The 20065-nt window shown below is 44.8% G+C and overlaps 2 protein-coding genes across 6 annotated transcripts in view; both read left to right on the top strand.

Moving 5' to 3' along the window:
- Positions 1 to 20065, top strand: part of LOC136008628 (BTB/POZ domain-containing protein KCTD1) — a 99692-nt gene that overhangs the window by 27608 nt on the left and 52019 nt on the right. The window contains exon 1 of one of the 5 annotated variants that reach the window (XM_065668167.1): positions 5066 to 5145. The exons of 1 other annotated variant lie outside the window; for it this stretch is intronic. Coding sequence is in view for 2 of the 4 variants with exons in the window: in XM_065668160.1 (XP_065524232.1) it covers positions 6808 to 8073 (1266 nt within the window). In the remaining 2 variants the exon portion in view is untranslated. Of the gene's footprint in view, positions 1 to 5065; positions 5146 to 5411; positions 5641 to 5919; positions 6016 to 6724; positions 8074 to 20065 lie in introns of those variants that run through there. 3 more of the 5 variants (XM_065668161.1, XM_065668166.1, XM_065668160.1) reach the window with 3 other exon arrangements.
- Positions 6199 to 6775, top strand: LOC136007571 (zinc finger protein AEBP2-like). The gene is made up of 2 exons (XM_065665493.1): positions 6199 to 6731; positions 6769 to 6775. The coding sequence occupies exons 1-2, from the start codon at positions 6238 to 6240 to the stop codon at positions 6773 to 6775; spliced, it is 501 nt and encodes a 166-aa protein (XP_065521565.1). The 5' UTR covers positions 6199 to 6237.

The raw sequence follows: 20065 nt of genomic DNA, 5'->3' as shown, positions 1-20065 counted from the left end.
GGGTGCAAAATTTGCACAGGTCAGATTTGCAAACAACACATCAAATAAAGTGAGGGAGAAAGAAGGGGAAGCGTACAAAAATGAGAGTTGTGTTTAATTTTAAGTTACTATTTAACAACAGAAAGGTGGGTCTGGGTAACAGCCTGAGTAGAGTTCTGATACTGCTTAACAGTATGGTTGGCATCCTCTGTGGGCTTCATTTGAACTCACCCAGTTTTAAGTTGCTTAAACTGGGTTTGTGCTAACCCAGCTGAGATAACTCAATTGGGAAAAGAAAATCTAAGCAGACAGGCCATTGGTGCTCGGGGTTTTGCTACATAAATACCTGAAAAGGAATTTCCAAATTCACAATGACATAGACATAATACAGGTAGAAAGGGAGACTAATCAGTTTATTTCTGTCACTAAGTCAAAACAAAAGTATATTGACAGTGAATTCATGGTATAAAGAGGCTTTAAAGCCACTAACCGATGGTCAGGGCAAGATTCCCTTCTCCAGGCTGTGCTGAAGTGCAGCTGTTATCTTTGTCCCTTGAGGACCTCCAGCTCAGAGAACAGCCTGGTGTGAATAAGTTTTGTCGGGTGCAAAGCCCTGCCTCTGGCCCTCTATAGGAATCACTGCTCAGCATACCTCATGGCAACACAGAAACTTTGCGTCATGCAATGGGGCTGGAAAGGTAAGCAAGAATCCATACAGTACGGGAACAAGGTGTAAAGTACACTTCTTCAGAGTATCATCCCATTACATTTTTTTGTTTGTTATATTGTAAGGACTCAGCATTTGCTTCTTTTCTTTCTTGAAGGAATGTTTAAGGAGCCTTCTCACCCAGACCCTGTTGTCATACAACCAGTCATCCTGCCCTGCATTTCTAGATTTCATCCAGCCCAGTGTGACTTCCAGCCTGAACTTTTAGCTCAAAATAGGTACTTATTAGAAGGTTACGATGGAAAATAGAATTTCAAGAACTCCATATCCAATACAGCATTAGTTTATGCTCGATTACACATAGTACCAAAAACACCATGTAAAGTGAAAACTTGTACTTATAATATCTATAGAAGACCTATAATATCTATAAATAAGGCTTTGTGGTTACACAGGGATCTCTCCTTAGAGGTTCCTTGCTTGAGTTACTGTCTTGGTCCTTCTAAATTTCCCTCACCTCAATGCAGAAGTTATGCGTCTTGAAAAAGACTGATACTAACCTATGTCATCAGCCTGGATGGAAAATGCTCTTTCTCTCCACGGAGAATAAACATTATGCCACTAACATGCTGGGTTGCTTGGTGTCAGTAGTTCATAGAAGTAGCCAGGCAACTGCTAGAGCAACTCTAACCAGTTACTGCTGTGCCCTGCAAACCAGCCAATTTGTTTCAAGTGCCCTCATCACCACAAAAGCAAAGACAAACATAAACTGAAACACTAATATATAGCATTAATATTTCTCCTGGCAACTTACCTCCAGCACATTCTAAAAGACCCTTAAAACCTTTACACGGTGCAATGCAGTTTACTACCTGCCTCTCTCCAAGCTGTCTAACAACATAGCTCTTCTTTATTTTTGGAAGCAAAAATGCTCCAGCAGCTTGACAACGAAAATAACGATGATTCATGAAGCCTTGACTTTTAATTTGCCGAGCACTAAACACATGCTTTCTTACAAAGATGATGACTCAGGTTTTCTCTGGTTTGTCTTGAAAAAGGAGCAATCGGGAAACAAATTGTGGTCTCAGGAGCAGAAATACTGCTTTTGTAAAAGGGAAAGAAAAAAAAAAAACAGTCAAGTGAAAATGGCAAATACCTGTGGGGAAAAAAGTACGAGCATATGTCAGAAGTATGCTTTCAATTGGCAACGTGGAGTTTCGTGAGGGGGCTGGTTTGATGCTGCCTTCACGTTTCACGACATGTCGATAGTAGCTGGCGCTTTGATATGCGCAACTACTACTAACGTTTCATAATATGACAATCTAAGAGGTGAAATAACTTTTGTATTTTAAAATTCATTCAGAATAGCTGCAACTTAGCACTGATGGATACATCATAGCTTTGCTAAATCAATGTCTCCTTTCTTGAGTTATATAAAGCTGTTTCATTGTCACGCAGACAAGAGACACTAATCTAAAACCAGAAAAGTTTAAGATAGAAGATTTAAAACCTATTATAGCACATTGTATGTCAGCATCAGCTGTCTCTAGTATCAAAACGGTAATGAAACAACCAGAAATATCATATACACAGTAAAAGTGTAAAATAAAAATGCAATTAACATTTTCAAGTGACAGTCATAAGCACTAAAAAAGCTTATCTCAAAACTGCATGTTTCTGGGTGGGAGAAGGATATTTAGGAATGCTTTTTCCCTAAGTGAATTTTCCAAGAGTCCCAAGTGTTATTTGCCTTCTAGTTCTCTAGTGTCAGTACAGATTTCTCATACCAATTTCTTCATAGCCTGCCTCTACAGTGAAAATATCTTGTGTTTAGAAAACATACTAACACGTTTTAAGAACATGTTTATTGCATTTAAACTGAAAGTAAAATTGTACATGGAGAAAAAGCTATTTTCCTAAAAAGATGCCGCGTGGTCAGCCTTGGGGTTAACCAACAAGCTTGCTTTAAGCACTGTTTTAAAAAATCTTCCCTAGATGCTTAGACTGGATTCTGGGGTGCAAATGAGCCAAATGGATTTTTTTTTGTTTCTTGGTTTTGGGGAGATATTCCAGTTTAGTTCCTAGTGAAGCTTCAAAATGAAACACCTACCAAGAAACACCAAACCAGGAAGGGTTAGGTGGCTGTAAGTGAAATAACGACTTGCGGAGACCACAGGACATGTAGCCTATGTTAGTCTGAAAAAGAACAAGGCTGTGTGGAGCTTTAGCACAATAGTCAGATTGTACAGGTGCGTAGCTCTAGCAAGTTCTCTCCTTGCCAGAAGCAAGACCAGGGATAAGGAGAAGAGTAGCTTAAAAAAGAAGTAAGGAAATGCCTGAAACTACTTGTTAATGCAGTTACAAGCCTTTACTGTAAACCAACTGACTCATGGAGAAGGTTTTTAGGGTTTGCTTTTCAACCTGGCATGCTGATTCTGTGGCACATTAAGTGATCTCCATGCGTACACAAAGAAGGATAATCCAGTCTAGAGTTGCAACCCTAGCAGGGCAAGTGCATTATTAGTGTTCTGTGGATATTGCATCTTCTTTACTGATAGCAGTAATAAAACATATTCTCCAAATGTGGACAGGACCTATATGAGAATCAGCCGCAAACCTTGAGTCCCAGGGGAGAATGCTGTCTGTGTCTGCATGGAGCTCTCAACACGATAAAACTCCGATTAGTGACGTGGAGGGTGGAGTGGATGTAAGTTTAATGTTATTATGCCAACTTGGATTAGACAACCTTGTGCAACTCCGGCGTTTTTGGAATGCAGTTCGATTACCTCGTCTACCTTGAAAATTTGAACAATAGGATTTAAAAGTCTGGAATACACTGACTAGGCTAAATCTTATCTTCAGGAATGTAGACAGATAAGTAAGTTAACATATAAATGTGATTAACTTACATATGTATACATACGCATACACACACACGTATATACATATAGGTTAGACAGGTATATAGCTCATGTGGGTGTCTGCCCAATTATGGGCACCTGCAGCATTCTAAACACCTCACTTTCTACTCTCTGAATTCCCCCTGGCTGCTGAGGTGCTTCCAAATGATGTGTGTAATATGGATGCTCTGTATACATTTTCCCCCTCCAACCTCACTGCAAGTTCTTTATGTCCTTTATGCTTACTATTAGTATACTGGGCTCCATATTCATCTCCAAGTCTGTCATCATAGTTCACCTCCTATAATCAGGAAATGGTGATTAAATGAACATCCAAGTACAGGAGCTGTCAACCTGGTGTTCATCTCTTTTAAAGTTAAAAAAAAAAAACAAAACAAATATTCAATTGCCTTTTGCACTCATGAGGCTCTGAAAAGCTCTTCTTAAAAAAAAGGAAAGCGGCTTCATCTGTCTTAGGACAGGATCAAAGGTCAATGACAGTCATGTCATTTTTAGCATTCGTGGGAACAGTAAAGGAAAAAAATTAATCTCAGTAGAAGAGGTGTATGCCCTGCAGTTCTTTGTCTTCTAGGGTAGGATGCGACAGCTCCTAAAAGGAGCTTGTCTGAAGCTTGTCTGATTTTAACCACAACAAGGTCTTGCTGCGTTTAGCTGTCTGTTCAGCATGCGGTCCATCTCATTGAAGGTCTTTGAGACTTTGTTTCAGGACTGGGTTGCAGACGGCGTATGACAAGAAAAAAACCCAACACAACAATCAAACAACTAAACAAAACAAAAACCCCCAAAACAAAACAAAACCAAACCAAAAAACCACAACAAAACCCCGTTATTTATATCCTCTTTGTGTGCACAGGAAAAAAAAAAATCCCCAAACACTCTAGAATATAGATATACGCCAGGGAACATAATCTGCTCTCAAACTACAGAGTGAGCACAACTACTTTAGTGCGTGCAGTAACTTTGACCTCCGTGTAATTACTCGACGCTTACATCAATATAACAGTGCCGGGTTTCTTTTCAATTATTCTCTGGGAGTGGCAGGCTCTCTTCCCAGAGCGCTTATTTATTTCGAATTGGCTAATTTGCTCAACAATTTGCACATCCCGTTTTCGGGATCACACGTTTGCCCGGACGGCCAGGGCTGGAGCTGCCCCGGACGCCCCGTCCGCGGTCACCGGCATCCGCCTGGGGTGGGGAAGAGGGGAGGCAGCCCCGGGGCTCTGCGCTGCTCGGTACCGGCACCGAGCTTTCCCCAAATGTAACCACCACGGCTGGGCATCGAGCAATTGCCTACGGATGAGTAAGCAGCAAATGTGGCAACTCGGGCCAGCAGCTCTGCAATTAAGGCTATAATTTCTGGTATAGCCAGTAGTCTTAATGAATATTTATTTCAAGGTACCAAATAAAAGAAATCGCCGGCGAGGCATAAAGGGAGGTTTATGGGGATAGTTTGGTTTGTGTAGTGCGGGTACTACCTGGTAGGGAGCAGCTTCATTCTGTCCGGCGTGGGACAGGCTCCCACGGGCGCAGGGCTTGTGTCCCTGAGCCCGGCAAAGGACCCTTCCCAGGGAAGGAAGGGTAAGGCAGTGCACAGCGAGGCGGCTGGCTGCGGCACCGCTGGGTACGGCTTCCCCTGGGCAGAGCCGGGCGGGGAGCTCGGAGTCAGCGGAAGCCCCCGCGGGCCGGCCTCGCTGGGTCCAGCGGCTCCATACCCCGTGCGCTCTGCTGTGGTTGCTGAAGTCCCCTCTAGTTTTGTCCCGTTGTGAAGGGGATAGCTGAGGAAGGAGCTGGGCTCCCTGGGAAGCAGCGGGGAGGGGCGGGGGCGAGGGCCCTCCGGCTGGCTGGAAATCTGCAGTCCCAGCGAGCCAGAAGCTAGCCCGGGGCGTCCGCCAGCCCCCGAGTCCTTATTACTCCTTCTCCGCGACCAACATCGCCGAGTATCCCGCAAGCCAAGCGGGCGCCGCGGCTCCCACCCGGCTCTTCCCGGGAGGATTGCAAACCGCACGGATGCAAAACCCCGAGGGTCCGTCTCCACCTGAGCCCCTCGACCGAAATCCAGGCGCCCGGCTAAAGGTGCGAGGCTGGTCGGGGCCGGCGCCCAGGCAGCATCCCGTCGAGGGCAGGGACAAGATTTTTGGGTGGATTTTTTTTTTTTTTTTGCCTTTTTTTTTTTTTCTTTTCTGGTTTGTTTCTAAGTTGCTGTGCAGTGAGGAGCGCCGACCTCCATCCCAGCTGCTTGGTGGCGGTCCGTCCCTTTTGAAAGAGCTGCTCCACATAGAGAGTGCTTATTATATGGGTTTGTTTCGGGGATGGGGAGGCGGGACGGGCGCTGGAGGTGGGGGGGAACCAACGGGTCAGGGCGGACGCCCTAGCCCGGCGGTTCTTCATCACCCCCGGCGCTCATCACCGTTGCTCGACGGGACGGACCCGAGGTGAGCGGCGGGCGCGGTAAGTACCGCTCACTTCCCCGCGGTACCCCTTCAGCCTCCTCCCCATTCATCCTCAAACCCTCCCGCCCCTTCCCCGCCGCCGCCACTGGGAGTGCGGCCCCTTTAAGAGCCCGGCTTTGCCTCCCGGTAGCTGAAGGTCATTAAAACACAAAAGCGCTCCAGCGCTGCGGTCCAATATAGCGCATGCGCCCTGCCCGAGGACTGGCAGGGAGACGGCAATATGGCGAGAATGCCTGGCAGCGGCGGCGGCGGCGGAGAGTGGAGCGGCGGAGGGGGAGGCGGACGCGGACGCGGCGGCGGGAACAATGCCGGGGACCGGCCGCCCGGCCGCGGCGTCGCCCCCCGGCCGCACCGCTACTGCAGCGCCGGCGAGGAGGAGGAGGGCGAGGAGGAGGATGAGATCCAGGAGGTGCAGATAACGGGGGACGAGGAGGAGGAGGACGGAGCCGATGGGGGGCTGCTGCTGGACGAGGAGGAGGAAGAGGAGATGGGTCTGGAGTGGGACGGCGAGGAGGAGACGGAGCCGCTGCCGTCCGCCCCGGGCCGTACGCCGGGCGGCGGCGGCGGCAGCGGCGTCGGGGCGGCCCCGGGGGGAGCCGCAGCGGCTGCCCCGGGGGGCGGCGGTGGCCCCGGGGGGGCGGCGGAGGACGCGGAGCTGGAGGCGGCCCTGCTGCTGCAGCGGCCGGAGCGGGCGCGGCTGAGCGAGAACACGCGGTTGGCCACCCGCTACGCGGTGCGCATCTTCCGCGAGTACCTGAGCGAGAAGGCGCAGAGCCCCGACTTCGAGACGATGGACAAGGGGGCGCTCTGCCGGGTCCTGCGCTCCTTCTACGCCGAGGCGCGCTCCAAGAGCGGACAGCTCTACTCCAAGTCCTCCCTCATCAGCATCCGCAGCTCCCTAAACCGCTACCTCAACGAGCCACCCTACTGCCGCACCCTCGACCTCACCAAGGACCCCGAGCTCCGCGCCGCCAACCTCACCCTGGCTGCTGTCATCCGCAAGCTGGAGGAGCAGGGTGCTGGGCCAGTGGTGCAGAAGCAGGCCATCACCCGCGCCGATCTCCGCAAGCTCTACACTTGCAGTGTCTTCAGCACCCAGAGCCCCTTTGGGCTCCTCAACAAGGTCTGGTTTGAGACCTGCATGTACTTCTGCACCCGGGGCCGGGAGAACCAGCGGGAGCTGGAGGAGGACTCCTTTGGGCTGGCTGTAGATGAGGATGGACGCAAGTTCGTCTACTTCAAGGCACTGGGGCCCTACCACAAGTCGCGCTCGTCCTCCTGGAGCAAAAAGCGGGCGGAGAGCAGTGACGAGGAGAACCTGCCCCGCATGTATGAGACTGGCACCGAGTTCTGCCCCTACGCTAGCTTTGTCAAGTACCTCTCCAAGCGCAACCCCCTCTGCAAGGCCTTCTTCCAGCGCCCACGGGACCACTGCAGTGAGGGTGACATCACTTGGTACGAGAACAAGGCCATTGGCAAGAATCTCTTGGGCACCCGCATGCAGATGCTCTCCAAAGCAGCCAAGCTCTCTAAGACCTACACTAACCACTGTATTGGTGCCGTCTCCATTGCCACCCTCAACAGCATCGCCGGTATCGGCACAAAGCTGGGGGGACCGCAGCCGCCGCACCACCACCCCCCTCCCCACCACCACCACCTCCTCCATCACCCCGCTGGCGGGGGCTGCTACACCCCTGCCGCTCTCAACGGTGGACCACGGCCCCGGCCACCAGCCGCCAACCCCTACGTGCTGCCCAAAGACAGTGATGCCGCACCAGTGAAGGCAGAAGCGGCTGCGGTGGCCCCAGTTAAGCGGGCACTCTACGAGGCAGTGTTCCCGGCAGGGGCTGCGGCCGGTGGTGATGCCTGTGGGCCCTCTGCCTCCCCCAAAAGACTCTGCCGCCGCCCCGCTGAGCCCCTGGATGCCGCCGCGCCTGCCGTGGTGGTGGTCTCAGTGAAACACGACCCCCTGCCTCACCTCCTCCCCGAAGCCAATGGGCACAGAAGCACCACTTCACCCACAGTAGTTTCACCTGCTATTGTTTCCCCCACACAGGTAACCGAAAAAAGAAAAAAAGGAGGAAAAAAAAAAAAAAAGGTGGCAATGGCAACCCCATACCCTGTCCCACACAGGCCTCACTGCACCCCACCTTGCTTCCCATCTTACCCAAGGCTGGGTACCGACGTACACCACCAGCTCTGGGTGGCTGTCGCTGTTCAGGCACCCAAGGAGCCCAGATGCAAGTTACCCAACTTCCTTGCCCCACAACTTCCTCTGGTCCGGTGGCTGCTCGCTGCATGGGTCAGACTCGAGAGATGCCTTAGTGCTGCTATGGTTCCTGTTGGCAGCAGCACCAATGGCTCAGCCCTGCGGGCTCCCCCTTTCCCTCCTTATTTTTTCTTTCCCCCTTTTTTTCTTCTTTCTCTTTTTTGCGGGAGATGTGAGTTATGAAAGTCGGGCCAAAATAGTAGATAAGGGCATCAGGTATCATTAGTGTGTGTGGTGTTCTTGATGTGCTAATGAACTATTTGAATAACCTCAAATGCAGGAAACGGCTGGGAGAATACTCAATTACACACTAGTAATGAGGGTGTAATTTTAAACTTCAGAAGTTAACAAGAGGGTTAATACAGCAATTGCATTAATCTTGTATTTGTTTATTTAAAATAGCTCTGTTTCCTGGCAGTGATCTTCTTTTTCCCCATTTTTTTCAAGTAAGGCAAATTGGCTTTAGTTGCATTAGTTACTGTACTGGTGAAATGCACAGTAAGAGCACAATCGAGCAGGTTTAGGTGCAGCTTCACTGTGGAATGAGCCCAAGTTCATTAGATGTGTTTCATTGAGGTGAAAGAGGTCTTGTCAGGAGCGCCGTTGAGCTGTGCCATAATGCGTGCGTTGTAAACCCCCCTCTGCTGTGTGCCACACATGCTGGTGCCTGCTCCCTATCCCCTCCAAAAGTACTTTCGGATGTTTGAGAGCTGAAGTTAAATTACCTCAATTAAAGACTCACACCTCTGCAATTGGCTTGAAGTTTGGAAGTCATTCTAACTTAATCTATAAAGCGTATGCGGTTATGTTGTGCCCCATAAAATACCGTGTTTCAGGCAAGAAGTTTACTGCTGGCTGCCCTACATGATTACAAAACCCCTCTGACATTCTTGTGTCAAGTAATAACAGGGATTGCAGCCGTCAGCCAGAGAGCGCGGTGCTGGGCGAGTACAGGTATATGACATGCCTGAGCTGTTTCCCAAGTGGAAATACCAGTTCTGGACAGACTGACCCTTTCAAAGAGTTTGCCAGCTAATCAGCCAGCCTGAAGGCTAATTGGGGAGGGAAGAGGGAGGGAGAGCGGGGCTTCCAGTGAATGCCTGCATAGGCATCTATGTTCTTTAAAGTACCTGTGACCTCTCCTTCTAGCAGGGTTGGTTGTTTTTTTTTCTTTGGACCACTTCAGTGGAGTGCTGTAGTTTGATCTCCCGCTGTGTGTATCTGGTGTCTCTGAATGGCTTAGAGGCTTGATTATGTGCAGATAATGTTTTTGTTCTAGCTCATTATTTCAGGTATAAGCTAATGCTGTTCTCTGTGTTTAACCCTGGACTCCTCTCTGCCTCGCTTTTAATGACCTTGAAAGTAATTTTGAAACTTCAAACGTAGTTTAGCTCTTTCAGAGCAGCAGCACATGTGAGCATGACAAGGGGAACAGGGATCTGGGCAGAGCAGTTCTGATCCAGTTAGCTGTAGTGGAGTACGCGTGTCTTTAACCTGTTAAATGAGGTGGTTTGGTACCTTCAGCCATCAGGCTGGAGAGCTTAATCTCTACCCACAGATCTCTTCACACTTGCATAAAGCTTAGGTGAGGAGAAATCCAGCTGCTGTACTGTGTCTTGCAAGGCTGTGATTCCTACATGAAGCATTCAGTGCTGTAGTTCTAATTAGTGGCGGGATATAGGGAGAAGGGGAGAAATACCTAAAATAGATTATAGACTGCACAGGCATGTGCTGTTTTCTTGAGCATATCAAGAAAGAAAATGAGCAATCAGCAAGGATACCAGACAGTGTGGGTTTTTTTTTCCCCTCAGTAATTACATGGAAATGTTCATCTCCATTCACAGTTTAATGAGCTAAACAAGCTGCCCAGCCACTTTTGTATCTGAATCTTTCCTTTGCTACAGAACTCGTTAATTTAAGTCTTTAGGAGAAGGAAAAGTGTCTTTTTTAATTGCCAATTCTTCTCATGTCAATTTTAACTTATGCACTTCTGGGAGGTGACAAAATGAAAAAATACTGGCTGTGGAATAGATTTCCTTGGGAGAATGTTAATGATAAACTTTTTCTCCCTAGCTACCTCTTATAATAGTTAGGCTAATAGAGGTCCAGGGCATTTCCTGGGGAAATTAATGGTTGGCTGGGGTTAATGGCCCAAGGCATTGCCTCAAGCCATCAACTCTCCCAGCCGGTCATTAATCCCCAGGAAATGCCCTGGTCTTCAATCGTTATTGCTTAATTATAAACAAAGACTTTCCAGGCCTCTCATCAAGTAACATGTCACTAAATTCAGCTGTTGACAAATATTACAGATTCCTTGAAAACATGAAGGTCATAAGTCTGTGGTTTATTGGTCGTCTTTGTAATTATTCTTCTAGGGGATGGATTCTGCTGCCCTCGTGGACTTGTGCAATACTGTGATGAAAAAGTGGTGGAGTGATGAGTGGGTTTCTCAGCATCTTTCTACTGTGTGCATGCATGCTCCTTTTTTTTTTTTCCATCGCATTAAGCAAGGTGTAGAAAAGGTTAAACAAAAGCACTAAATGGAATGGATGTCTTCTGTGTTCACTGACTGCAAACTTTTAGGTATAAGAATCTGAGCAAGGATGCTAATTTTATGTTTTTCTGTCGTGGTTGCTCCTGTCTTCTGTTTTAGCCCTAAGATGTCTTTTCAACGCTGGGTTTTTAGGAACCTCCTCCAGAGCTAGGGAAAAGTACCTTAAACCTTCCTCCTAATCCAATGATTGCTTTAGGTTGCAGCCTTGAGAGCAGCATTTATGGAGTGTATTTTAAGCATACAGCACTGTGCCATCATGGCACAACTTTTTTTACAGTACTTATTTGCTCTGAAGTGTAGCAATTTTCCTGCCACTGACAACAGTACTTCAGGCTCAAGTTGATGACAGAGGGATGTAATTTGGCTGTTGTTCGTCTCTCGTGTTACTGAAAGATGAACAATAGCTGAAGTTTAAGCTTCTGATGCTACAGTGTGGTGGTAGTTGTTGAGATTTGTAGATCTGGTACATGCTGAACTTACTACAGTAGTAATACCCTAAAATAGATCTAGGAAATAGATTGGTTTCTGCCATAGGTGGGGAGAGGTGTGTGTCACTTGAAAATGCTTCCTTTATGTTGATTCTGTAACTCAGTTGGGTTTCTCTTGGCTGCTTGTGGGGAGTTTCTTCAGCTATTAAGGTATCTACCAAATGCTCAGTGATTAAAACATAAGCCATGTGCATTTGTCTTGGCTGTTCTGGGGAATCCTTAAACATTTTTTTACTCCTGCTTTAAACTGGGAGCTGCCCTTTTGATCTGGCACATGTCTCTTCATTGCTTTATGTTCTCTTTGAAGGGTTTACTTTGACCAGAACCAGAAATCTAGTTCTGACTGCAGGTTTTGCAAAGGAAGGCAGAGGAGTAGCACATGGCGAATATGAGGAGGTAGCAGGTACAACTGAGACCAAATCGATAAATTAGTCTAGCTCTTTTTAGTCCTTTTGTTGTTGATTTTTGTTTTCTTTTTTTAACGTGGATGAGAATTTTTCTGTTTGATGTGGGAGCACCATGCACTTCCATAAAATAGCCACAAAAAAGGCTTCTGTTCTGTACAAATATTTGTAGTACTCTGACCAGAATCATCACTAGGTGCTTTCCGAGTATATGGGGGGGGGGGGGGGGGGGGGGGGCGAGGCGCGATGGTTAGGAGAGCCTGTCAGACTGCTTCAGGGAAGGGTGCTTAGGATAGTGGTGTTAGGATGCTGGGCTTTACTTCTAGGCAGGTAATAGATGGGGCAATATCCCTATCTTAAGGCTATTTAGACTGATAACTGCTAAATACCGTGTTAGTTCTTGTGGCAGGACTGCTGTTGATCAGGTTTCAGAGGTTAGTCCTGGCTGCCCTACTGCCTAGTTAGTGCTATCATATTTGATTAATGGATTATCCTAGGTTGCAAGAAAATCAGGGATTTGCTTGGTGTCTTTTTTAAAAGAAATGCTGTAGTTAAAATCTTAAATGTTGGGGGTTAAAGGAACTTTAACCTACAGTTAAAGAAACTGTACCTGCCTTGGAGGCTACTGTTTGTTTCTTGGTTGTTGTTTGTGTTTTTTTTTAATGGGAAGATTTTAATCTTCTCCTAAGTTACAGATTTGGAAAGTGATTAACTGTAGAAGGGACCTGTTATACCTGGTAGTCATCAAAATTGCTCTGAAATCCTCAGGAGGCAGGGAATAGTGTAGCAAGGGTGTCAAATATAGTCCCCATGCACAGCTTTCTTACCAGTCTCCCCAGTGAAACACGTGAATCTGAACTATTGCACTCTTTAGTGGAAGTCTGTTGTTTGTAACTGAGTGCTTCTAAAGATTGTTCAACAGAGATGGGGATTTTTTTGGAAGACAGTAGGATATCACAGGCTATGGTCCTTATAACTAACATGAGGTTTGGTAGACATGTGAGTGTTTCCCAAGATGAGTACAAGAAAAGCAGGATAGAGATTAGGTTTAGGGACCTTGTATACAGATTTGAGGGCGGTATATGCCCTGAAAGGAATGAAGGGAACTGTTTTTACTTTCCTAGACTGAAGGTCCATTTTTGGATCAGCTATGAGAGATGGAGTTGATTTGAGGTGACTCAGGATGCTATTTTACAGGTGATCTGAGAATGGTGTTTCGATACAAGCGTTTAGAATTGTGGTTGTGGAGTTTAAAGTCAAATACTTGTCTTTGTATGTCCTTTTAGTTGCATTGGCACAATATATTGGAGTTATTAGACTTTGTAACTATTTCAGATGGTGATTTTCTCCCCCTATCACTTTAGTTTTAAGAATATTTTTACTTTTAGAAATTAGACTCCTTTTATTTAGTTAAACCACATGAGATGAGTCAGAGAACTTGCTTGGTCCAGACTTCAGTGCTGGTTAGAATGCAAGAGGTGATTGTTTTGTGTAACTCAAATGAAGATGACCTTTCTAGTACAACTAGGAGGAAAAATCCAGTATGACTGAAGCACTGCTGTATCTTAACATGTTTTAAAATTCTATAGACTCTGAAATGACTATATTTGTACTCTTTCTCTATGCACATCAAAGATAAAATGCACAAACTTAAAGGTAGCAGAGAGGTTTTTTGGTTGTTTTTTTAACCAAAAAGTTTTCTGTGATTATCCCATAAAAAGGTTTCCCATTGCCCACTGCTCTCCTTCTAGAGAGCAAGAGATCAGAAACCTGTTCAGTCTAATTGGTGAGTCTGTATGACAGTGAGCTGCCTTATTTCGTGTATGGTGTAGAAATAAATGAGTGCTTAAACCCTTTGAAACACAGCACTACTGCAAAAGCCATAGGCTGTAATTAAATTGAATGTGGGGTTGTATTGTCTTGTGCCCTTGGCTATAAACTTGATAACAGACCATGGTACACCCACTATTGTGTTAGAAGCTGGAACCTAATTAGTGATGTTGTAGATTTTCAGTCACTTTCGAAGCCCTTCTGTTTGTCTTTTTCCCTGTGTCCTTTCTTTCTTATTATTTTGCTTTTCTGTTTCTGAAGCAATAAACACACCCTTCTTTTCAGAAGGAAATCATTAAGGGCATGTAGCCAAATATGTATGTGCAAGATAATTTTTTATCGTATTTTGGATTCAAGGGACAAGTGTTGGTAACTGCATTTTATCTGATGTGGAAGAGATTTATTAGTGTTATGATAGTAAAAATATATAATCATGTTTCCAGGGAATGCTTTCTAAGTCTCTTCCAGGCATTTGAAGGGGGAGTGAGGAAGGGATGGGAACTTCTTATAATACCTTGATCTAAAAGTAACGTTGGAAGACATAGGAATTAATTCTGTTCTGGTTGTTTTTTGAGGATTATCCAAGGAAAAATGTCTCTTCCAGGCTTTTAGAAATTCACGTGCTTTTGCACTCAGCCAGTTTTAGATAGTTGATCTGAAAACCTTCTAACTTGCTAAGAATTTAATCCCTAATGAGGGCAAGTGCCTGCCACATGTTCTTATTGCCATTTTTAGTTCGGGAAATAATCAAAGTTGTAGTGCACAGATGCAGTATATGCATTTCCAGTAACTTCCTACTTACTTGATATTCTTACCTATTGTATACATCTGTACACTTCTATAGCTAGGACAGATCACTTCAATTAAATTGCAACTGAGTGAAATTTTTAAGCTCTGTTCACTTTACCAATGTGTGAAAGCATTGTTTTCACTGTATGTGTAGGGCTCATCTACTCCATGTAACACAGTCCTGTGCATAGATACTTGAGCTAGCACCTCCTTGGGACTTCTGGCTTGCTTCTTGTAGTAGCCTGGAAGGTGCACTGTGCTGATGTGGCTTATAGCGTTTCTGGTACTTAAACTGGGTAGTGTAACCTGGATAATGTGTTATGTACCTTTTGGCAAAGAGTAGTCACCTGTCTTCAAACATTGGCACTGACAGTGTGAAACTGATGCTTCTCGTGTAATGCTCTCATGGCTGCCCATTGGGGAACAACAGGAGTCTAGGAGAACAAAGCTGATGCAATCTGCAGGGAGGAATGGACGAGAAATCTGTTGGTGAATCTTTCCCAAGGTGGAGGTAGGAGGGAAGGCTTGAATGTAGCTCATGGGGGTAGGTGCTGTTCAGGTAACACAGGCTGGACCACTTGTTCTTGCAAAAGGAGGAGAGCAGAAATCTCTTCATGGGAGATGAGGCACAAGGACAAATTTTGGCGTTCCTTCTGTTTTCTTATCCCAAAGATCTTGTGACGGTGTTGGGGTGATTTCTGATTTGGCCTTACCTCTAGCACAGTGTTTAATTTCACTCTCTGCTCCTTAAATTGCCCAGGAGCCAGGTCAGATGATGCTGTTATTTGTTTTAGTTTGCTTTTCAATATGGGAAGTGGGAAGAAGAGGAGGCTGTGTAGTTGGGATTCTTGTGCTTGATAGCTCTAATAAAGAGGTCACAGCTTTCAAGCTTCCCTGCAATTTGGTGCCTATGTATACTGTTACTACTTCTAATCTGTCATAAACATAATACATAAATGAATGATTTCCCTAAAACACCACTTTATTTTAAGCTTCTCTCTCTCTCTCTTTTTTTTTTTTAATGTCTGTCTATTTATGTTTAAAATTAAGGATTGCTGGAAAAATTTCAAGAGCAATTTCTCTACATCCTTCAGCTGAATCCTGAGCTTTTTCTCTCTGCAGTGATATATATATAGCTGCTTCTTTCACTACTGTTTATTTTCTCCATATATTTCTAGTAGGCTTCAAAAGTGGCAGGGAGAGGTTGGACTGAAGTAAGGACAGCATCCCGTCTGGTGCTTTGACCTTCAGTTAGTAAGGTTCGGCATTGGCATCCTGAGTTCTTCCTGCGGTCAGAGTTATTGGCTGCGAAGCCTGTGCTTCCCTTGCCAGCGTGAGCTCTTGTTTTATGGGTGAGGAGTTTGCAGTGCACCCAAAGGAGCAGCACTGAAACACTTGGGTGCGAGAGGAAATCATCAGTGGTTAATTACAAAGCACACTCTGGCTTAAAGCTCCTCTGGAGAAAAAGCAGCGGAAGCATGTGGTGTGTTTGGCTGACACAGGGGTGGGAGCATGGGCTGTGTGGGTTTAGCAAGAAAGAGAAGGGGAAATCCACTCATGTTGCCCGCCTCACCTCAGTTCTACTTGGGTTGAGATGTTTTCTCCTTGTGCCTCAAGTGTGGCAAGAGGAGGAGAGAGGAAGGTGAAGTGGGCTTAAATAGCTTCCTTCCTCCCTTCTTACAAGGGCTAGCTGTTACCTATGACATGCCTGATAAATTCCTTCCCTCATATTGAAAGTGCCCCATTCAGAAGTATGCAAGTCATCTGAAGTGCTGTAATTAACCCGTCTAGTTTTGATGCCAAATTAAGAGGAACTAACTGTGAGAGTGAGGTTGACAAGTTGGAAAGTGTAAATGGGAGCACAGACGCTGTAGCAGGCAAACCTATGGCTGTAGTATGAATGGTGTGTGAATGTCAGATGCCTCTCTGAGGGTTTCCCTGTGTTTCTAATAATGTTATGACTAGTAGCACTCACATAAAGGATGCCTGTGTGCTCTTCCTCCTCACCTCAGATATGATGGCTGCAGTCGTTTATCACAGGAGTTAGCTAGAAAATTATTACAGACCAAGTTTGTGGTTACTGGGAGGTGATGATTTGTGTGGGCTTTTATATATCTTATCAGTGCTAGTTTCCATCTTGGGTTTAGAAAACATGTCTTTTTCCTGTCATCATAACATTAGTTTCTGGAAGCTCTCCCTAGACCGTTGTAAGACCAGATTCGTGTTTCTTCTTCATTCTTTAAAATGCCTTTGTTTGGGGATGGAGAAATAATAAGATGCTCTAAATGTGGGTTTTGGCAAATAACCAGTCCATAAAGAGCTGTTTAGCCTTTTGATATATTTTAATACTTTATGTTGTCTCTTAATTTGGTAATGCTCAAGTATGTATCTTGCTGATTATTTTTATTGGAAAATACAGTTTCTCTGGGGGGAAAAAAACCCAAAACATAACAAACACCTCTCTTTATCTGGAAGTGCACACTAATCAGTGACTGGCAAATGTGGGAGTGGAAAAGTGACTGTTCTTGGGGACAAAATGGATAATGCAAAGCTCTGTGGTCCATGAAACCATGTGAGGGGAACTTAAGTTCTCTAGAACTGACAGATGTTGGTAGGAATATGATTTCTTTCCAGCATGAACACTTGAAAAAGTGATATTCCTCAGCAGGGATGAAAATGCAGATCCATTCGACTGTCTTTTCTACCCAAGTGCTGTTTGAAAATAATATAGACAGAGTGGGACTAGCACAGTTTCAGTGTCAGACTCAAAATTAACTGCTGCAGAATTGCCTTTTTGAAGCTGTTGCCAATCCAAAACAGTAACAGTTGCAGTTTGACTTTTTTATACACATATTTTTTCTTTTTTCAAAAAAGCAGTAACAGCTTAATGCCCTTTCATAACTTTGTAGTTTTGCCTTCCTTTTGGGGTATTTGGCGCACTTCCAAAGCAGCCTTATTCCTGGTTTTCTCTTCAGAAGTTACCTTTTTTGGGGTGTATTTTTAATGTGATATTTTTGAAATGCACCTGCATTTGTCAGTGGGTTTCAAATAAAACATTGTGAGGTTTTTTGACATCTTCCAAGTAGGAACTGAACACAAATGTTTTGTCTGAAAGTACTTTTAGATACAACTGCTCCCTTTGGTTTTAGGCATTGAAAAGTATCAAAAGTAAGGAATTTAAAAGAAGAGTAAGGAAACCCAGGTTCATTGAAGCTAGCAAGTACAAATTTGTCAAAATGGGTATAGAGTTTAAAACATACAGTGACTCAATACTAAATATAGTATTAATTTAGAAGCTAATGCATTGCACTGGTGTATGGAAGTAGCACTACGCTACTGTGTAAATGGTGGATGTATCCCCATGGCGCAAAGAAGGATAATTCAATGCTCTTTTTTTAAAGTTTTCTCTGGTAATTCACTGGGAAAAGATTCCTCATGCCTGTGCTGAAGTGGAATAATGTTAACCAGTCAGTCTTCCTCAGTACAGTATATTCACTTCCAGCTGCTCATAGGTATATTCAGGATCATGAACATAATAGTAGGCTAGATTTGCAGTACAGGATAATGATATGGTAGTAGCTGTTGCAGTCACGTAAAACATACGGCAGGCACTTCCAGAAGCTTATGTGCTTTGGTTGTTGAGAGATACCGAAGTGTCAGGTCAAATACATATCTTTCCAGGAAAAGATATACTAGCTGATAAATATTTTCGTTTGGTTTTGGTTTTTTTTAGATTTCAGAAGGCCTGTGTCCAAATTTTTGCTGAAAAAGCAAAACACGCTTCTCCTTCCCTCTGCTCCTTCCTGTGCTTGGTAGCTCAGCTGAATAACTTACTGAGGCATTTCTGTTTCTGTAAAGCACTGGACTGATTCCACTGGACACTTTTTTTGCTACAGGGGTATGATCTTACAGGTGTTAGTTGCTGTCAGATGCTCTGGTGTGGTGATGTTCTGATATTCTTCAGTGCAGATTTCCAGTGACAGAGCTTCAACTACCCAGCTACCCTAGCCTTCACAGCAGCGGTCCCTTGCTCTACATGCGGGATGGCAGAATCCTCTGTGCCCCCATCCTGCCTGTGGGGAGCTGGTTCAGGCTTCTCCAGCACAAATGAGCAGGAACCACTGCAAGGATGCTGTGTAGTGCTGCTGACAGCCCGTGGCTCTGGGCTCCTGAGGGTTCTCTTTAACATTACTGACAGTGATCCAAAATAGCTGTTACCTCTTTTATCTCAAGGGACTAGACTTTTAGGAAGGGAGGAGAGCAGAGATGAGCATGCCGGCTTATCTGGAGGTCAAAGAGCAAGGGTTAAATAACTGCCAGCAGGGTTTTGAAGGCAGAACATAAGGATTTTGTGAGAAGAAAAAGATCTAGAAATAAGTTGAAATGGAAAAGGAGGGGGAGAGGGAAAGCAGGGTGAGGAAATGCTGCAAACTGTCTTGTAGCACATCAGTTTGGAAGCTAGTTCTGTATACCAGTGTGCTTCTGCTGGATTAGTTTAATAGATTCAAGGGGTAGGAAATAATGCTTCTGTTTGAAGAGTAGCTAAAATTGGAGGAAGAAATTAGGATTTAATAAAATAACAACCAAACCTTCTTTCCTAATGCTAAATAACAAACATAGTAGGTGCACTGAAGCTGGCTTTGATCAAGGAGAAGGTGGATCTACAGAGTTGGCAAAGAGGAATTATGCATTTTTCTCTTTAAAGTAGAAATGCTACAGGAAAACGTAAAAGAACAGTGAAGGGGTGGGGAGCAAGTTTTGGTTTTCTTCAACCTTAAAGTTAGTTAAAAGAAAATGAGTATGATGTGAGTATGACAAATATATGATATTATTGTCTCTTACGGAAATTAAAATATAAAGATTTTTTTTTTTCCTTAACCTTAAGAAATGTGGCATTTAAACCAGTGGTTTCCTATAGCATTTTGTGTCAGAGTAAGCATTGGTTCTTGGGTATGTATCCCAGAAGAAATCCACTATGAGTGCTGTGGTAGAATGTCCTATAAGCATTGTGTTTGGTTTTATGCCTAACAGGCAATAAACTAGTTTTCTCAGGCTATTTGAAATACCCTTTGTAAATTGTAGTGTCTGGATCAACTTCTCATTCACACCTTACTAGAACTCAGAGAGGAAGTTAGGAAAACATGTTTTTGATCAAAGTGCTGTCATCAAACTAGTCATCTATTCCATTAATATTTAAGCCAGTTCATAAAATTCCTGAGAAGAACCCTGGTGGGTTCCTGCTTCCTCCCTCCTGGATACCAAACAGAGCAGGAGCAGCTCCACTGCATGATGGAAGGGCACGTGGGAAGTTTAAGGAGTCTAGAGGAGGGGAGACAGTGGGAGAGTCTTTTTTTTTCCATGTTTATCTGACTCTCAGTTTCCTAGTGAAATGCATGTATTGTTGTATTAGTTCCATGAATAGCTGTCTGCACCCAGAATGACTTGTGTCTGCTAATTCTATTCTGTGTGTATTAATGCCTGTATTTTTGTTGTGTCAGTTCATGTTATATATGAGAACCTTAAATGCCTCAATGGCGTGCTTGATCAAAACGGGTTTTTTTTTCCCTAAGGAAACCAATGTAAGGTGATAGCTCTGAAGTGAGGAGTTTCTCGGTGGTTCTGATGGTAGATAGCTGGATGCTAGCTTTCAGCAACCCATTCTTGAGGAGTTGTTAAGCTGCTATCACCCTGTAGTCCACTTTTTTCATAAATGA

Source organism: Lathamus discolor, chromosome 2 (assembly GCF_037157495.1).
Source record: "Lathamus discolor isolate bLatDis1 chromosome 2, bLatDis1.hap1, whole genome shotgun sequence".
NCBI classification, from domain to species: domain Eukaryota; kingdom Metazoa; phylum Chordata; class Aves; order Psittaciformes; family Psittacidae; genus Lathamus; species Lathamus discolor.
The sequence above is the reverse complement of the archived record's forward strand: the minus strand, read 5'-3'. Positions and strand labels throughout refer to the sequence as shown.

Coding starts and splice junctions, on each gene's coding strand:
- LOC136007571 (XM_065665493.1), top strand. CDS start 6,238: ATGGCGAGAATGCCTGGCAGCGGCGGCGGCGGCGGAGAGTGGAGCGGC.